Source organism: Pongo pygmaeus, chromosome 1 (genome assembly GCF_028885625.2).
Source record: "Pongo pygmaeus isolate AG05252 chromosome 1, NHGRI_mPonPyg2-v2.0_pri, whole genome shotgun sequence".
NCBI classification, from domain to species: domain Eukaryota; kingdom Metazoa; phylum Chordata; class Mammalia; order Primates; family Hominidae; genus Pongo; species Pongo pygmaeus.
Genome location: NC_072373.2, coordinates 7,636,519 through 7,653,200, shown reverse-complemented (window position 1 = coordinate 7,653,200; position 16,682 = coordinate 7,636,519). Strand labels below are relative to the sequence as shown.

The 16,682-nt window shown below is 42.6% G+C and overlaps 1 protein-coding gene across 2 annotated transcripts in view; it reads left to right on the top strand.

Moving 5' to 3' along the window:
- LOC134739958 (uncharacterized) overlaps positions 1-16,682 on the top strand; it is a 42,578-nt gene that overhangs the window by 11,719 nt on the left and 14,177 nt on the right. Inside the window, exons 3-7 of one of the 2 annotated variants that reach the window (XM_063668477.1) lie at positions 699-816; positions 2,306-2,347; positions 3,002-3,098; positions 3,964-4,747; positions 14,439-14,595. In XM_063668477.1, the coding sequence (XP_063524547.1) occupies positions 4,463-4,747; positions 14,439-14,595 (442 nt within the window). In that variant the 5' untranslated portion in view covers positions 699-816; positions 2,306-2,347; positions 3,002-3,098; positions 3,964-4,462. Of the gene's footprint in view, positions 1-698; positions 817-2,305; positions 2,348-3,001; positions 3,099-3,963; positions 4,748-14,438; positions 14,596-16,682 lie in introns of those variants that run through there. The other variant, XR_010127128.1, reaches the window with a different exon arrangement.

Here is a 16,682-nt window from a genome sequence, read left to right as displayed (position 1 = left end):
ATGGTTTTATAAAGGAGAGTTTCCCCACACAAGCTCTCTTCTCTTGGTTGCCACCATGTGAGACGTGTCTTTCAGCTTCTGCCATGATTGTGAGGCCTCCCCAGCCACGTGGAACTGTGAGTCCATTAAACCTCTTTCTTTTTTAAATTGCCCAATCTCAGGTATGTCTTTATCAGCAGCGTGAAAACAGACTAATACAGTTCACACGGCACCAATATGCTCTCCTGGAGCCACTGGGGCCTACAGTCTGGCTCTCATTTTGATTCCATAGAATCATTTGGAGATGTCTGATTTCTGCTAAAGAAGTTCATAATACAGACAAAACCAGACTTCCAGATTTGGAAAGAATCTAAGAATGCTCCTGAAACACTGGTTCCCCAGGATGTTAATCATTTTCCCTTGGGGGAAAAATGTCCATGACCAGATAAGTTTAGGAAATGCTAGGATGAATAATATTAAGCATACTTCTTTTACTGCAGAATTTTCCAGTCATACCTGGTATTCTATATGAATCACAAAGAAAATCACAAACTATAGGAAGTGTCTCCAAAAATTACTTGGCCATAAAATTCTTTTTACATTGAGCACCTTTTAAAAAAATTAATAGTGTGTGTATGTGCAGTTTTAGATTTACAGAAAGTTTGGACAAAAAGAACAGAGTTCTCATATATCTTCTTCTTTTTTTTTTTTTGAGACAGGTCTCACTCTGTCACCCCCAATTGGAGTGCAGTGGTGCGATCTCCATTCACTGCAACCTCCACCTCCCAGGCTCAAGCGATTCTCCTGCCTCAGCCTCCTGAGTAGCTGGGATTACAGGTGTGTGCCACTACCGCCAGGCTAATTTTTGTATTTTTAATAGAGATGGGTTTTCACTATGTTGGCCAAGCTGGTCTCAAACTCCCGACCTCAAATGATCTGCCCGCCTCAGCCTCCCAAAGTACTGGGATTACAGGCATGAGCTACCGCACCCAGCCTCATATATCTTCTTAACCTTCCACCACCCCTAGTTTCCCCCTATTATTAACATTTTGCATTAGTGTGGTACATTTGTTACAATTGATGAGCCAAGATTGATGCATTATTATTAACTCAAGTTTCATAGTTTACATTAGGGTTCACTCTTTGGGTTGTACATTCTATGGGTTCTGTCAGTTGCATAATAACATGTATTTACCATTACAGTATCATATAGAATAGTTACAGAATAGTCACACTACTGCAGGTGGATGTCCAGTTGTTCTAATAGATTGGCCCCTTTGCTAAGACTTTTGTTGTGAGAGGGACAGTTGGGGGAATACTGACTGAATTTCATGTTGTAATTGTACAAGAGAAAAAATTGATTTTCTTCATAGAGAATTGATTTTCTCAAGGTCACACAACTAATGCTGGCTAAATTGAGAACAAATACTGATCTACAAAGCAGAATTTCAATTTTAATTTTTAATGGAAGCTGTCTTTTCAATGACCAATGTGCTTGTATGTGTTGCCTTGTACCTTCTAAGTTAGAAGATTTTTCCATACAGATTAAATAATCAGATGGTTATTTGGTGAAATAAAGCAAAGAGATTAAGAGAGTCTTGGAAGACATTTCATCTAGGTTGTGAGGTAACCTGAATATTTTTCCTAGTTTACTATGTAGTCCACTTTTCTAGTAACATAAATTCTCATATCTCTTAGGGATGGTGTCTTTTTTTTAGTCACTAGATACACACACACACACACACACATATGCACACACATACACTCTTTAATTTTCTTTGTCCTTGATTAAACATATCACAATACTTGTATATTCTTATAGCCTGAGGCATAACATCATTAATAGGCTAACAGTTTATCTTACATTAGTCTTTGTTAATGCTGATAAATTCAACATTCAGTTCTAAGCCCCTGTTCTTTGACAGGTACTGTAAGAGGGGTGGAAATTTCAGGAACACCTGAGCTGTTTTTGATAAATGTTTCAGAGATTCTCCCATGCCTTTTATAAGCTTTTGGAAGCTTTCATAATTTTATCTTTTATGTTTGGTTATAGAGAGTTAGTATGTTTAATTTATGTTAATTTTTCTGACATTGTACCTAAATTCCAGAAGTTACTACCATTTGGGGCCAGGTAATCAATAGGGACTGTCAAGAGAAATAATTTAGCCTTCCGTTGGTTCTAACCACCTTCCCCAAATACATTATCTCTATGAAGTCTATGCATGCAATATCCCAAATGTCTTATTATAGGTGATTCTATTTTCACTGGTAGCAGGTAATATAAAACATTCTAAAACTGTTTCTCATTCTTTCTATTCCATTCAAGATTTTCAAATAGGTGAAGCAAGAATTAGGACTGGCTACTTCAGTGAGTATATTGCCCTTTGATGGGCAGAATTCACCCAGGTCATCTTAAGATAGAGTAAATCAGCTTTACAAAGTGAGACCTTGTTGTTAGAGGGTAGCAATGAATTACTGCCTCTACTGGACATCGCTTCATGTTACTCATTACTTTTTTCAAAACCTAATTATCTTACCACATCACAAAGTATTTTACTTAGTCATTAGATGTTTTGAATTACAGAGGTAAAATTTTCTATTATTTACAGACAAAATGCAGGAAGAGCAGATAATCTAGAGAAAGAGATAGAACAGAATGTTTCTAAATTTAGGCTATTGACAATAATAAAAGTTCAGGGAAAAAGAGCAAAAATCATGAAATTTAAAACAACAACATGAATACCTGCTTCAACCAATGAAGAAACAAAGAAATAAAAACATGTAAAGCATCAAGACAAAACCCTGCCTTTCATTGATGCTCAATCAAAATTTGTGAAACTGAATTGGCTTTGTTAATTCATGGTGGATTTATGTAATGAGACACTCGAGGGCTGCTATTGTGTCTCTTTAAAGATAGGTAGTTACACTTTAGACAGCAGAAGGTGGAAAGTCAGGCTTATGTGGTTGTTTTTTGTTGTTGTTGTTGTTTGGTTTTGAGACAGGGTCTTACTCTGTCACCTAGGCTGGATTGCAATGGTGCGATCACAGCTCACTGCAGCCTCTAACACCTGAGCTCACTGATCCTTCCGCCTCAGCCTCTGGAGTAGCTGGGATCATAGGTGAGTGCCATGATACCTGGCTAATTTTTTTTTTCCTAATATAGAGATGGGGTTTCACTATATTGCCAGGCTGGTCACAAACTCCTGGGCTCAAGAGATTCCTCTGCCTTAATTTACCAAAGTGCTGAGATTCCAGGTGTGAGCCACCACTCCCAATGCTTTTGTTTTATCAATTTTTAGTATTAAATTCTAATAAACTTTTTCATTATGAAAATATTCAGGCATGCATAAATGTAGAAGAATTAGTAGAATGGGCCCCTGTTATAAATCAGCCAGCTTCAACAATTGTAAATACAATGTCAATTTTGTTTCATCTATTCTGCCTCACCTACTCACTACCCCTTACTGTTTTTTTTAATGTATATATAACTTTATTGAGGTAGAATTTACATACCATAAAATTCACCCACTGCACTGCACAATTTAATGATTTTTAGTAAATTTATAGTTGCACGGCCATCACAAAAATCTGATTTTAGAACGTTTGTATCATCTACCTAAAAGTTCCCTGTGTTCATTTGGAGTCAATCTCCCTTTTGACCACATACTCAGGTAACCACTGATCTGCCTTCTGTCTCTATATATTTATTTGCCTCTGGGGGACATTTTATATGAATGCAATCATACAGTATTTCCTATTTTCCACATGCCTTTTTAATTTAGCATGTATCTGAGTATCATCATTTTCATGGCATGTATTAGTTGTTCTGTCATTGCCAAATAATCTTTCATTGTAAAATTAGCTAGATTTGTTTATCTAGTTAACCACTACTGTACATTTGTTTCCAGTTTTTGGCTATTATGAATAATGCTGCTAGAAGCATTAACGTCTTTTTGTGAAAAAGTACTTTCGTTTCCCTTCTAGACACCTAGAAGTGAAATGACTGGGTCATATTGATATGGCAGCAGCAGGCAGTCCTGAGCGGCCGCTGCCATCGCGCCGGCTGCAGCGGAAAGGTACAAGCCGTGGCGGCAGGAGCGGCTGTAGGAGCAGCAGTGGCGGCAGTGGGACCCCTGTGCCACGCGTCCCCTGTGCGCCGTGTCCCCAAGGCAGTTGACTACACCTCCGCCACCCTCTGCAGCAGGGTGGATCCCACCTAGCGGGACTCCCCACCCACCCCTCCAGGCCCGGAGCCTTCTCCACTCCGGACTCTGGCCACTTGCCACCGTTGTCGCCCTCCGCCGCTGCGGGGAGGGTGTACGGAGGGAGCAGACCGTCTCCGGAACCCGCCGCCCTGGGGGCTGCAGTCATGGGGCCGGGCTGAGTCACCTGCCAGCGGAGTAGCAGGGCAGTCGGGCACCGAGGGGCGAGCCTCCAGGGGACTTCAGGGGGAGCCGGGCCTGGGGCGGTGCCGCACTTGCACATGGAGTGTGGGGGGCCAGGCCTGGGACCTGGAGCTGGGGCCGGGCTTCGGGGCAGAGGCAGGAAGAGGAAGCGGCACCCGCTTCGGGGACCCAGCCGGCGGCCAGGCCACCGCGCCCACCCGGCCGATGGCACCGTGTTCCTGCGCCTCGGGAGGAGGCTCTGCGCGGGACTGCAGGGTCTGCCCCGCATCGGAGTGATCGCCGAGCCTGACGCTGTCGAAGTCTGGGCCTGGGGCCCGCAATCTACTCCGGAGGCTTTCCCGCTGGGCAGGGCTGCTAGCAGGGTGAGAGAAAGCCCCGGGCCACCCCCGAGTGGCAGGGCCACAGGAAGAACTTGTGGCGACATCATCCCTTCCCCAGGTGCCACCCGGGTGCAGTGAGGACCTGGAGCCCCTGCCCCAGGCTGTGAGGAGACTTGACCGGAGCTGCCTGAATGCTCCACGGAGCAGGTGGGATCCCACCCTCCCAGGTGCAGGACCCGGGAGCCTCTGCACTCTGCACCCTCAGGGGCCCAGCGGGCCCCCCTTGCCCTTGCAGGCTCGTGGGTATCTGCTCCCGCCGCCTAGCCTCTCCCCACTCCTGGTGCCTGCTTGGATCTCGGAGCAGGGTTGGGGCCAAGCCCCAGCACTGACAGCCCGGCCAGGTGTGTGCACACTCCGGGCAGTGCTGATATGCCAGTCACCTGCCACCTCGGCCGCCTCCGGACCTTGGGTACCAAAAAGCACTTTTTAAAACATACTTTAAGTTATGGGATACATGTACAGAACGTGCAGGTTTGTTACATAGGTATACACGTGCCATGGTGGTTTGCTGAACCCATCAACCCGTCATCCACATTAGGTAGTTCTCCTAATGCTATCCCTCCTCTAGCCCACCATCCCCTGACAGGCCCCAGTGTGTGATGTTCCCCTCCCTGTGTCCATGTGTTCTGAATGTTCAACTCCCACTTATGACTGAGAACATGCAATGTTTGGTTTTCTGTTCCTATGTTAGTTTGCTGAGAATGATGGTTTCCAGCTTCATCCATGTCCCCACAAAGGACATGAACTCATCCTTTTTTACGGCTGCATAGTATTCCATAGGATATATGTGCCACATTTTCTTTATCTAGTCTATCATTGATGGGCATTTGGGTTGGTTCCAAGTCTTTGCTATTGTGAATAGTGCCGCAATAAACATACGTGTGCATGTGTCTTTATGGTAGAATGATTTATAATCTTTTGGGTGTATACCCAGTAATGGGATTGCTGGGTCAAATGGTATTTCTGATTCTAGATCCTTGAGGAATCACCACACTGTCTTCCACAATGGTTGAACTAATTTACACTCCCACCAACAGTGTACAAACTTTCCTATTTCTCCACATCCTCTCCAGCATCTGTTGTTTCCTGACTTTTTAATGATCACCATTCTAATTGGCGTGGGATGGTATCTCATAGTGGATTTGATTTGCATTTCTCTAATGACCAGTGATGATGAGCTTTTTTTTCATGTGTTTCTTGGCCACATAAATATCTTCTTTTGAGAAGTGTCTGTTCATATCGTTCACCCACTTTTTGACGGGGTTTTCTTCTTGTAAATTTGTTTAAGTCTCTTGTAGATTCTGCATATTAGCCCTTTGTCAGATGGATAGATTGCAAAGATTTTCTCCCATTCTGTAGGTTGCCTGTTCACTCTGATGATAGTTTCTTTTGCTGTGCAGAAGCTCTTTAGTTTAATTAGATCCAATTTGTCAGTTTTGGTTTTTGTTGCCATTGCTTTTGGTGAATTAGTCATGAAGTCTTTGCCAGGACCTATGTCCTGAATGGTATTGTCTAGGTTTTCTTCTAGGGTTTTTATGGTTTTAGGTCTTACATTTAAGTCTTTAATCCATCTTGAGTTAATTTTTGTATAAGGTGTAAGGAAGGGGTCCAGTTTCAGTTTTCTGCATATGGCTAGCCAGTTTTCCCAGCACCATTTATTAAATAGAGAATCCTTTCCCCATTGCTTGTTTTTGTCAGGTTTGTCAAAGATCAGATGGTCATAGATGTGTGGCATTATTTCTGAGGCCTCTGTTCTGTTCCACTGGTCTATATCTCTGTTTTGGTACCAGTACCATGCTGTTTTGGTTACTGTAGCCTTGTAGTAGAGTTTGAAGTCAGGTAGCGTAATGCCTCCAGCTTTATTCTTTTTGCTTAGTATTGTCTTGGCTATACAGGCTCTTTTTTGGTTCCACGTGAAATTTAAAGTAGTTTTTTCTAATTCTGTGAAGAAGTCAATGGTAGCTTGATGGGGATAGCACTGAATCTATAAATTACTTTGAACAGTATGGCCATTTTCAGGATATTGATTCTTCCTTTCCATGAGCATGGAATGTATTTCCATTTGTTTGTGTCCTCTCTTATTTCCATGAGCAGTAGTTTGTAGTTCTCCTTGAAGAGGTCCTTCACATCCCTTGTAAGTTGTATTCCTAGGTATTTTTTTCTCTTTGTAGCAATTGTGAATGGGAGTTCACTCATGATTTGGCTCTCTGTTTGTCTATTATTGGTGTAAAGGAATGCTTGTGATTTTTGCACATTGATTTTGTATCCTGAGACTTTTCCAAAGTTGCTTGCCAGCTTAAGGGGATTTGGGGCTGAGACAATGGGGTTTTCTAAATATACAATCATGTCATCTGCAAACAGAGACAATTTGACTTCTTCTCTTCCTATTTGAATACCTTTTATTTCTTTCTCTTGCCTGATTGCCCTGGCTAGAACTTCCAATACCATGTTAAATAGGAGTGGTGAGAGAAGGCATCCTTGCCTTGTGCTGGTTTTCAAATGGAATGCTTCCAGGTTTTGCCCATTCAGTATGATATTCGTTGTGTTTTTGTCATAAATAGCTCTTAGTATTTTGAGATATGTCCCATCAATACCTAGTTTATTGAGAGTATCATGTGGTTTTTGTTATTGGTTCTGTTTATGTGATAGATTTATTGATTTGTGTAGGTTGAACCAGCCTTGCATCCTATGGATGAAGCTGACTTGATTGTGATGGATAAGCTTTTTGATGTGCTCCTGGATTCTGTTTGCCAGTATTTTACTGAGGATTTTCGCATTGATGTTCATCAGGGATATTGGCTGGATATTTTCTTTTTTTGTTGTGTCTCTGCCAGGTTTTAGTATCAGGATAATGCTGGTCTCATAAAATGAGTTAGCGAGGAGTCTCTTTTTCTATTGTTTGGAATAGTTTCAGAAGGAATGGTACCAGCTCCTCTTTTCACCTCTGGTAGAATTCGGCTGTAAATCCATCTGGTCCTGGGCTTGTTGGTAGGCTATTAATTACTGCCTCAATTTCAGAACTGTTATTAGTCTATTTGGGGATTTGACTTCTTCCTGGTTTAATCTTGGGAAGCTGTATGTGTCCAGCAATTTATCCATTTCTTCTAGGTTTTCTAGTTTATTTGTGTAGAGGTGTTTATAGTATTCTCTGATGGTAGTTTGTATTTCTGTGGGATCAGTGGTGATATCCCCTTTATTTCTTATTGTGTCTATTTGATTCTTCCCTCTTTTCTTCTTTATTAGTCTGGCTAGTGGTCAATTTTGTTAATCTTTTCAAAAAAACAGCTCCTGGATTCACTGATTTTTTTGAAGCATTTTTTGTGTCTCTATCTCCTTCAGTTCTGCTCTGATCTTAGTTATTTCTTGTCTTCTGCTAGTTTTTGAATTAGTTTGCTCTTGCTTCTCTAGTTCTTTTAATTGTGATGTTAGGGTATAAATTTAGGTCTTTCTCACTTTCTCCCATGGGCATTTAGTTCTGTAAATTTCCCTCTAAACACTGCTTTAACTGTGTCCCAGAGATTCTGGTATGTTGTGTCTTTGTTCTCATTGGTTTCAAAGAACTTACTTATTCCTGCCTTAATTTTGTTATTTACCCAGTAGTCATTCAGGAGCAGGTTGTCCAGTTTCCATATAGTTGTGAGGTTTTGGGTGAGTTAATACTGAGTTCTAATTTGATTGCACTGTGATCTGAGAGACTGTTTGTTATGGTTTCCCTTCTTTTGCATTTACTGAGGAGTATTTTACTTCCAATTATGTGGTCAATTTTAGAATAAGTGTGATGTGGTGCTGAGAAGAATATATATTCTGTTGATTTAGGGTGGAGAGTTCTGTAGATGTCTATTAGGTCTGCTTGGTCCAGAGCTGAGTTCAGGTCCCGAATATCTTTGTTAATTTTTTTTCTTGTTTATCTGTCTAATATTGACAGTGGGGTGTTAAAATCTCCCACTATTATTGTGTGGGAGTCTAGGTCTCTTTGTAGGTCTCTGAGAACTTGCTTTATGAATCTGGGTGCTCCTGTATTGAGTGCATATATATTTAGGATAGTTAGCTCTTCTTGTTGCATTGATCCCTTTACCATTATGTAATGGCCTTCTTTGTCTTTTTTGACCTTTGTTGGTTTAAAGTCTGTTTTATCAGAGACTAGGATTGCAACCCCTGCCTTTTTTTTTTTTTTTTCATCTGCTTGGTAAATCTTCCTCTATCCATTTATTTTGAACCTATGTGTGTCTTTGCACATGAAATGGGTCTCCTGAATACAACATACTGATTGGTCTTGACTCTTTATCCCATTTGCTAGTCTGTGTCTTTTACTTGGGGCATTTAGTCTGTTTACATTTAAGGTTAATATTGTTATGTGTGAATTTGATCCTGTCATTATGATGTTAGCTGGTTATTTTGCCCATTAGTTGTTGCAGTTTCTTCATAGTGTCAATGGTCTTTACAATTTGTTATATTTTTACAGTAGCTGGTACCAGTTTTTCCTTTCTGTATTTAGTGCTCCCTTCAGGTGCTCTTGTAAGGCAGGCCTGGTGGTGACAAAATCTCTCAACATTTGCTTGTCTGTAAAGGATTTTATTTCTCCTCCGCTTACTAAGCTTAGTTTGGCAGGATATGAAATTCTGGGTTGAAAATTATTTTCTTTAAGAATGTTGAATATTGGCCCTCACTCTCTTCTGGCTTGTAGAGTTTCTGCAGAGAGATCCACTGTTAGTCTGATGGGCTTCCCTTTGTGGGTAACCCGACCTTTCTCTCTGGCTGCACTTAACATTTTTTCCTTCATTTCAACCTTGGTGAATCTGATGATTATGTGTCTTGGGGTTGCTCTTCTCAAGCAGTATCTTTGTGCTGTTCTTTGTATTTCCTGAATTGAATGTTGGCCTGTCTTGCTAGGTTGGGGAAGTTCTCCTGGATAATATCCTGAAGAGTGTTTTCCAACTTGGTTCCATTCTCCCCATCACTTTATATTACACCAACCAAACATAGGTTTTCCTTTTCACATAGTTCCCATATTTCTCGGAGGTTTTGTTTGTTCTTTTTCACTTTTTTCTCTAATCTTATCTGCCCACTTTATTTCATTCAGTTGATCTTCAATCTCTGATATTCTTTCTTCTGCTTGTTCAATTCGGCTATTGATACTTGTGTATGCTTCACGAAGTTCTCATGCTGTGTTTTTCAGCTCCATCAGGTTATTTATGTTCTTCTCTATTCTGGTTATTCTAGTTAGCAATTTCTCTAACCTTTTTTCAAGGTTCTTAGCTTCCTTGCACTGGGTTAGAATATGCTCCTTTAGCTCAGAGGAGTTTCTGATTACCCACCTTCTGAAGCCTACTTCTGTCAATTCGTCAAACTCATTCTCCATCCAGTTTTGTTCCCTTGCTGGCGATGAGTTGTAATCCTTTGGAGTATAAGAGGCGTTCTGGTTTTTGGAATTTTCAGCCTTTTTGAGCTGGTTTTTCCTCATCTTCATGGATTTATCTACCTTTGGTCTTTGATGTTGGTGATCTTCAGATGGCGTTTTTGTGTTAACGTCCTTTTTGTTGATGTTGATGCTATTCCTTTCTGTTTGTTAGTTTTCCTTCTAACAGTCAGGCCTCTCTGCTGCAGGTCTGCTGGAGTTTGCTGGAGGTCCACTCCAGACCCTGTTTGCCTGGGTATCACCAGCGGAGGCTGCAGAACAGCAAAGATTGCTGCCTGTTCCTTCCTCTGGAAACTTCCTCTGGAAGTTTCGTTTCAGAAGGGCACCTGCCAGATATCAGCCAGAGCTCTCCTGTATGAGGTGTCTGTCGACCCCTGCTGGGAGGTGTCTCCCAGTCAGGAGGCATGGGGGTCAGGGATCCACTTGAGGAGGCAGTCTGTCCCTTAGCAGAGCTCGAGCGCTGTGCTGGGAGATATGCTGCTCTCTTCAGAGCCAGCAGGCAGGAACCTTTAAGTCTGCTGAAGCTGTGCCCACAGCCGCCAGGTGTGGCGGCTCCCTGTCCCAGGGAGATGGGAGTTTTATCTATAAGCCCCTGACTGGGGCTGCTGCCTTTCTTTCAGAGATGCTCTTCCCAGAGAGGAGGAATCTAGAAAGCCAGTCTGGCTACAGCGGCTTTGCCCAGCTGGTGGGCTCCACCCAGTTTGAACTTTCTGGCAGCTTTGTTTACACTGTGAGGGGAAAACAGCCTATTCAAGCCTCAGTAATGGCAGATGCCCCTCCCCCCACCTAGCTAAAGCATCCCAGGTCAACTTCAGACTGCTATGCTGGCAGCGAGAATTTCAAGCCAGTGGATCTTAGCTTGCTGGGCTCCATCAGGGTGGGATCCACTGAGCTACACCACTTGGCTCCCAGGCTTCAGTCCCCTTTCCAAGGCGGTGAATGGTTCTGTCTCACATTCCAGGTGCCACTGAGGTATGAAAAAAAACTCCTGCAGCTAGCTTGGTGTCTGCCCAAACGGCTGCCCAGTTTTGTGCTTGAAACCCAGGGGTCTGGTGGTGTAGGCACCCGAGGGAATCTGCTGGTCTGCAGGTTGCAAAGACCATGGCAAAAGCATAGTATCTGGGCTGGAACGCACCGTTCCTCATGGCACAGTCCCTCATGGCTTCCCTTGGCCATGGGAGGGAGTTCCCCGACCCCTGGCACTTCCTGGGTTTGCTTTGGCTCACCCTCTGGGGGCTGCACCCACTGTCTAACGAGTCCCGATTAAATGAGCCAGGTACCTCAGTTGGAAATGCAGAAATCACCTTCCTTCTGCGTTGATCTTGCTGGGAGCTGCAGATGGGATCTCTTCCTATACGGCCATCTTGTCAGCCACCTATATGACATTTTTTTCCCAGTCATCCGTTGATGGTTGATGGACCCTTAGGCTGATTCTTATTTTTGATATTGTAAATAGTACTGTGAGAAACATATGAATGCAAGTATCTTCTGGATATAATGACCTCTTTTTAAAGAGCTTGTATCTTTGTTTATCCTACTTTGTCAAGAGCCAGATCTTTGCTCTACCAAATTTATATTCTGACTGAAGTTATCTGATACCCCAAAACTGGTTATTTCAGTAACTAAAAGTTAGTAAAATTCATCATTTAGAGGAATGTAGACCAAATTTGATTCTTTTCATTTTTCAAAAAGTCACTTTGTTGATCTCATGTAGGAATCTATATATTAATGTTATTAAATTAATTTACTGAGGAAGTTTATTGAGACACACTAAAGGCTCTCTTCAGTGAAAGACACTTATTTGTCCTCATAATGTCTGTGCATCTGTGCTTTCTGAACACAAAGTCTATGAAAATTTTATCCAAGCTTTTAATGAAGAGGCAAGACATTGTCTCCAAATGTGCAGTCTCTGAAAATGATCATCTTCTCTTTCTTGAGAGGAAGAGAAATCTTGAGTAGTATTAACTCAAGTTTTATCCCAAGCCACTTTAACACAGCAAGCAGTCATTGAGATCTAATAAGCATCAAGTTGATTTGCTTCCAAATCAACATACTTCTGGAGCTAAAAATAATGGGGACAAAAAGATATTGTCGTTTGTTTTATCTAGTCTTAGTTATTTTACAAATATAGAGCAGATAGGATTTATCACCACACAGATGTAAACATAAGCAATAATCCATTCACCCTATTTATTGGATTATCTTAATAATAGTTTATAGCTTTTTATAGCTTAAATGTCATTTTTACATTCGTTATCTTATTTCTTATCATAAAAAATACTTTGAAGTCAAAAAGGAAAACATTCTTTTCTTTACTTTAAAAGTCAGCACCTGAATGAAACCCAGAGCAGTTTAGCAAGACGTCCAAAGTCAGAGAGCTGTTAAGTGGCAGAATGGAAATTCAGATTCAGGTCTCTGAATCGCCACATAACCTAGAATGTTGTCATTCTAATAGATGAAAAATATGACTCTGAATGTTTGTCATTACTTAGCCTGGCTCCTAAAATGTAGATTCACTTTCTAATCCTAATAAAATGAGTACCTTTAGACTGTTTATTAAGGAACCTTCAGGGGCATCTCAACAGTATCCTGGATTAGAGGACAACTGAGAAACAAGTTCCAGGAAGAATTATCTTAGAGTCACAGGAGCCAGAGGTTCAAGGAATGGCAGCTCTTACTGCTTTTGCTAAGTATGTCCATGGAAGGCAGGTTGGGTTTCTTGAAGGAATGACTGCAGTTTACCCATTGCCTCCCAATTGACCATTATTATACAACAGTTTGCAGGAAAACAGACATATGTCTTTTCAGCCAGATTACTATTTGTATTTCCTATCAGCATTAAAGTAAATAAATGCCATTTAGATGGCTTTTCATGAGTGACACCAATAATTTGGCTCACATAGTGAAAACAATAACATCATAAAAATAGAAGTCAAACAACTCAGTTGGAAGAGTAGAAAGAGGCTAGAGATGAAAACAATGAAGATCCTCTTTGAAATGCTTGAAATGTAGTTTTTGGTGATGAAGGAGTTAAGAATACACCATCCCCAAAATATGCTGCTCTGGCATCATGATTATTGCTGTTCAAGGTACTTAAAAAACAGTAGGTGCAAAAAAATCTCTCTGACCATTTTTGTGTTTCTTAAAAGCAGGAGGCACCATTCCCATGTGAAAGATGAGCTCCCTATAAAAGCAACGCTCTTATCATCGAGAACAGAAAGTTGAAGCCAAGAGAGAGCTCCACAAGCTGACCTTGTTAAACTAACCCTTATATTCTTAGTCGCTTCTTTACCCAATTAACTACCCTAGCTGAAGCCCCTTTGCCTTATTACATTTTGCAACAGTGTTCGTTGTCCAATTCAGTATACAAGTGAGTGGCTCTAGATGCATTTTGGGGTCTTTATTTCCTTATGAGGGCTTCTGTGCCATGTAAAACTTGTATTAAATAAATTTGTATGCTTTTCTCCTGTTAATCTGTCTATACCGATTGAACTTTAGGGTCCAGCCAGAACCCAAAGAGGACGGAGGTGGAGTTTTGACTCCCCTACAGCTATCTGAATAATCAAAATTGAAGATATTCCATGTTCTTTCTGAGTTTCTTAGAAATTAAAAATGCAGACAACCACTCAACTAATATGTCAGTGAGATACGTTTTCTGTCCTTATTGTCTTACTGATGAAACTGCCTTTATTCATAAAAAATAAATGTGGGAGTCTTGTTTATTTTTTTCTAATGACATTAACTTGACATTAACCTTGGTGCTCTTGGGAACCATAAATGGGCCCTGTACTACTTGTTACAGAGTATAAATTCCCAGAACTACAAGTACATCATATTCCTCAAGTCACTGAAGAATTTCATGATCCATGTGTCAGGCCTCTGAGCCCAAGCTAAGCCATCATATCCCCTGTGACTGGCACGTACACATCCAGATGGCCAGTTCCTGCCTTAACTGATGACATTCTACCACAAAAGAAGTGAAAATGGCCTGTTCCTGCCTTAACTGATGACATTGTCTTGTGAAATTCCTTCTCCTGGCTCATTCTGGCTCAAAAGCCCCCCCACTGAGCACCTTGTGACCCCCACTCCTGCCCGCTGGAGAACAACCCCCCTTTTTCCTTTACCTACCCAAATCCTATAAAACAGCCCACCCCATCTCCCTTTGCTGACTCTCTTTTCAGACTCAGCCCACCTGCACCCAGGTGATTAAAAGCTTTATTGCTCACACAAATCCTGTTTGGTGGTCTCTTCACACAGACGCACATGAAATTTGGTACCGTGACTTGGATCAGGGGACCTCCCATGGGAATCAATCCCCTGTCCTCCTGTTCTTTGCTCCATGAGAAAGATCCACCTACAACCTCAGGTCCTCAGACTGACCAGCCCAAGAAACATCTCACCAATTTCAAATCCGGTAAGCGGCCTCTTTTTACTCTCTTCTCCAGCCTCCCTCACTATCCCTCAACCTCTTTTTCCTTTCAATCTTGGCACCACACTTCAATCTCTCCCTTCTTTTAATTTCAATTCCTTTCATTTTCTGGTAGAGACAAAGGAGACATGTTTTATCCATGGACCCAAAACTCCGGCACCAGTCACGGACTGGGAAGGCAGCCTTCCCTTGGTGTTTAATCATTGCAGGGACGCCTCTCTGATTATTCACCCATGTTTCAGAGGTGTCAGACCACACAGGGCTGCCTGCCTTGGTCCTTCACCCTTAGTGGCAAGTCCTGCTTTTCTGGGGGAGGGGTAAGTACCCCAACCCCTTCTCTCCATGTCTCTACCCCTTCTCTGCTTTTCTGGGGGAGGGGCAAGAACCCCTCAACCCCTTCTCCTTCACCCTTAGTGGCAAGTCCCGCTTTTCTAGGGGGCAAGAACCCCCAATCCCTTATTTCTGTGCCCCGACCTCTTATCTGTGCCCCAATCCCTTATTTCTGTGTCCCAACCTCTTATCTCTGCACCCCAATCCCTTATTTCCATGCCCCAACCTCTTATCTCTGTACCCTGATCCCTTATTTCTGCACCCCGATCTCTTATCTCTGCGCCCCAATCCCTTATTTCTGCGTGCTGACATCTTATCTCTGTACCCCAACCCCTTGTTTCCACACCCCAACCCCTTTCCCACTTTTCTGGAGGGTAAGAACCCCTGAACCCCTTCCCTCCATGTCTCTACTCTCTCTTTTCTCTGGGCTTGCTTCCTTCACTATGGGCAACCTTCCACCCTCCATTCCTCCTTCTTCTCCCTTAGCCTGCATTCTCAAGAACTTAAAACCTCTTCAACTCACACCTGACCTAAAACCTAAATGCCTTATTTTCTTCTACAATGCCGCTTGACCCCAATACAAACTCGACAGTAGTTCCAAATAGCCAGAAAACGGCACTTCCATTTTTTCCATCCTACAAGATCTAAATAATTCTTGTCCTAAAATGGGCAAATGGTCTGAGGTGCCTGACATCCAGGCATTCTTCTACACATCAGTCCCTCCCTAGTCTCTGTTCCCAAGGCAACTCGTCCCAAATCTTCCTTCTTTCCCTCCCGCCTGTCCCCTCAGTCCCAACCCCAAGTGTCGCTGAGTCTTTCTAATCTTCCTTTTCTAGAGACCCATCTGATCTCTCCCCTCCTTGCCAGGCTGAGCTAGGTCCCAATTCTTCCTCAGCCTCCACTCCTCCACCCTATAATCCTTTTATCACCTGCCCTCCTCACACCTGGTCCGGCTTACAGTTTCATTCAGTGACTAGCCCTCCCCCGCCTGCCCAGCAATTTACTCTTAAAAAGGTGGCTGGAGCTAAAGGCATAGTCAAGGTTAATGCTCCTTTCTCTTTATCCCAAATCAGATAGCGTTTAGGCTGTTTTTCATCAAATATAAAAATCCAGCCCAGTTCATGGCTTGTTTGGCAGCAAACCTGAGACGCTTTACAGCCCTAGACCCTAAAAAGTCAAAAGGCTGTCTTATTCTCAATATATATTTTATTACCCAATCTGCTCCTGACATTAAATAAAATTCCAAAAATGAGATTCTGGCCCTCAAACCCCACAACAGGACTTAATTAACCTCGCCTTCAAGGTGTACAATAATAGAGTAGAGGCAGCCAAGTAGCAACATATTTCTGAGTTGCAATTCCTTGCCTCCCCTGTGAGACAAACCCCAGCCACATCTCCAGCACACAAGAACTTCCAAACGCCTAAACCACAGTGGCCATGCATTCCTCCAGAACGCTTGCTACAAGTGCCAGAAATCTGGCCACCAGGCCAAGGAATGCCCACAGCCTGGGATTCCTCCTAAGCCATGTCCCATCTGTGTGGGACCCCACTGGAAATCGGACTGTTCAACTCACCTGGCAGCCACTCCCAGAGCCCCAGGAACTCTGGCCCAAGGCTCTCTGACTGACTCCTTCCCAGATCTTCTCAGCTTAGCAGCTGAAGACTGACGCTGCCTGATCACCTCAGAAGCCCTGTAGACCATCATGGATGCCGAGCTTTAGGTAACTCTCACAGTGGAGGGT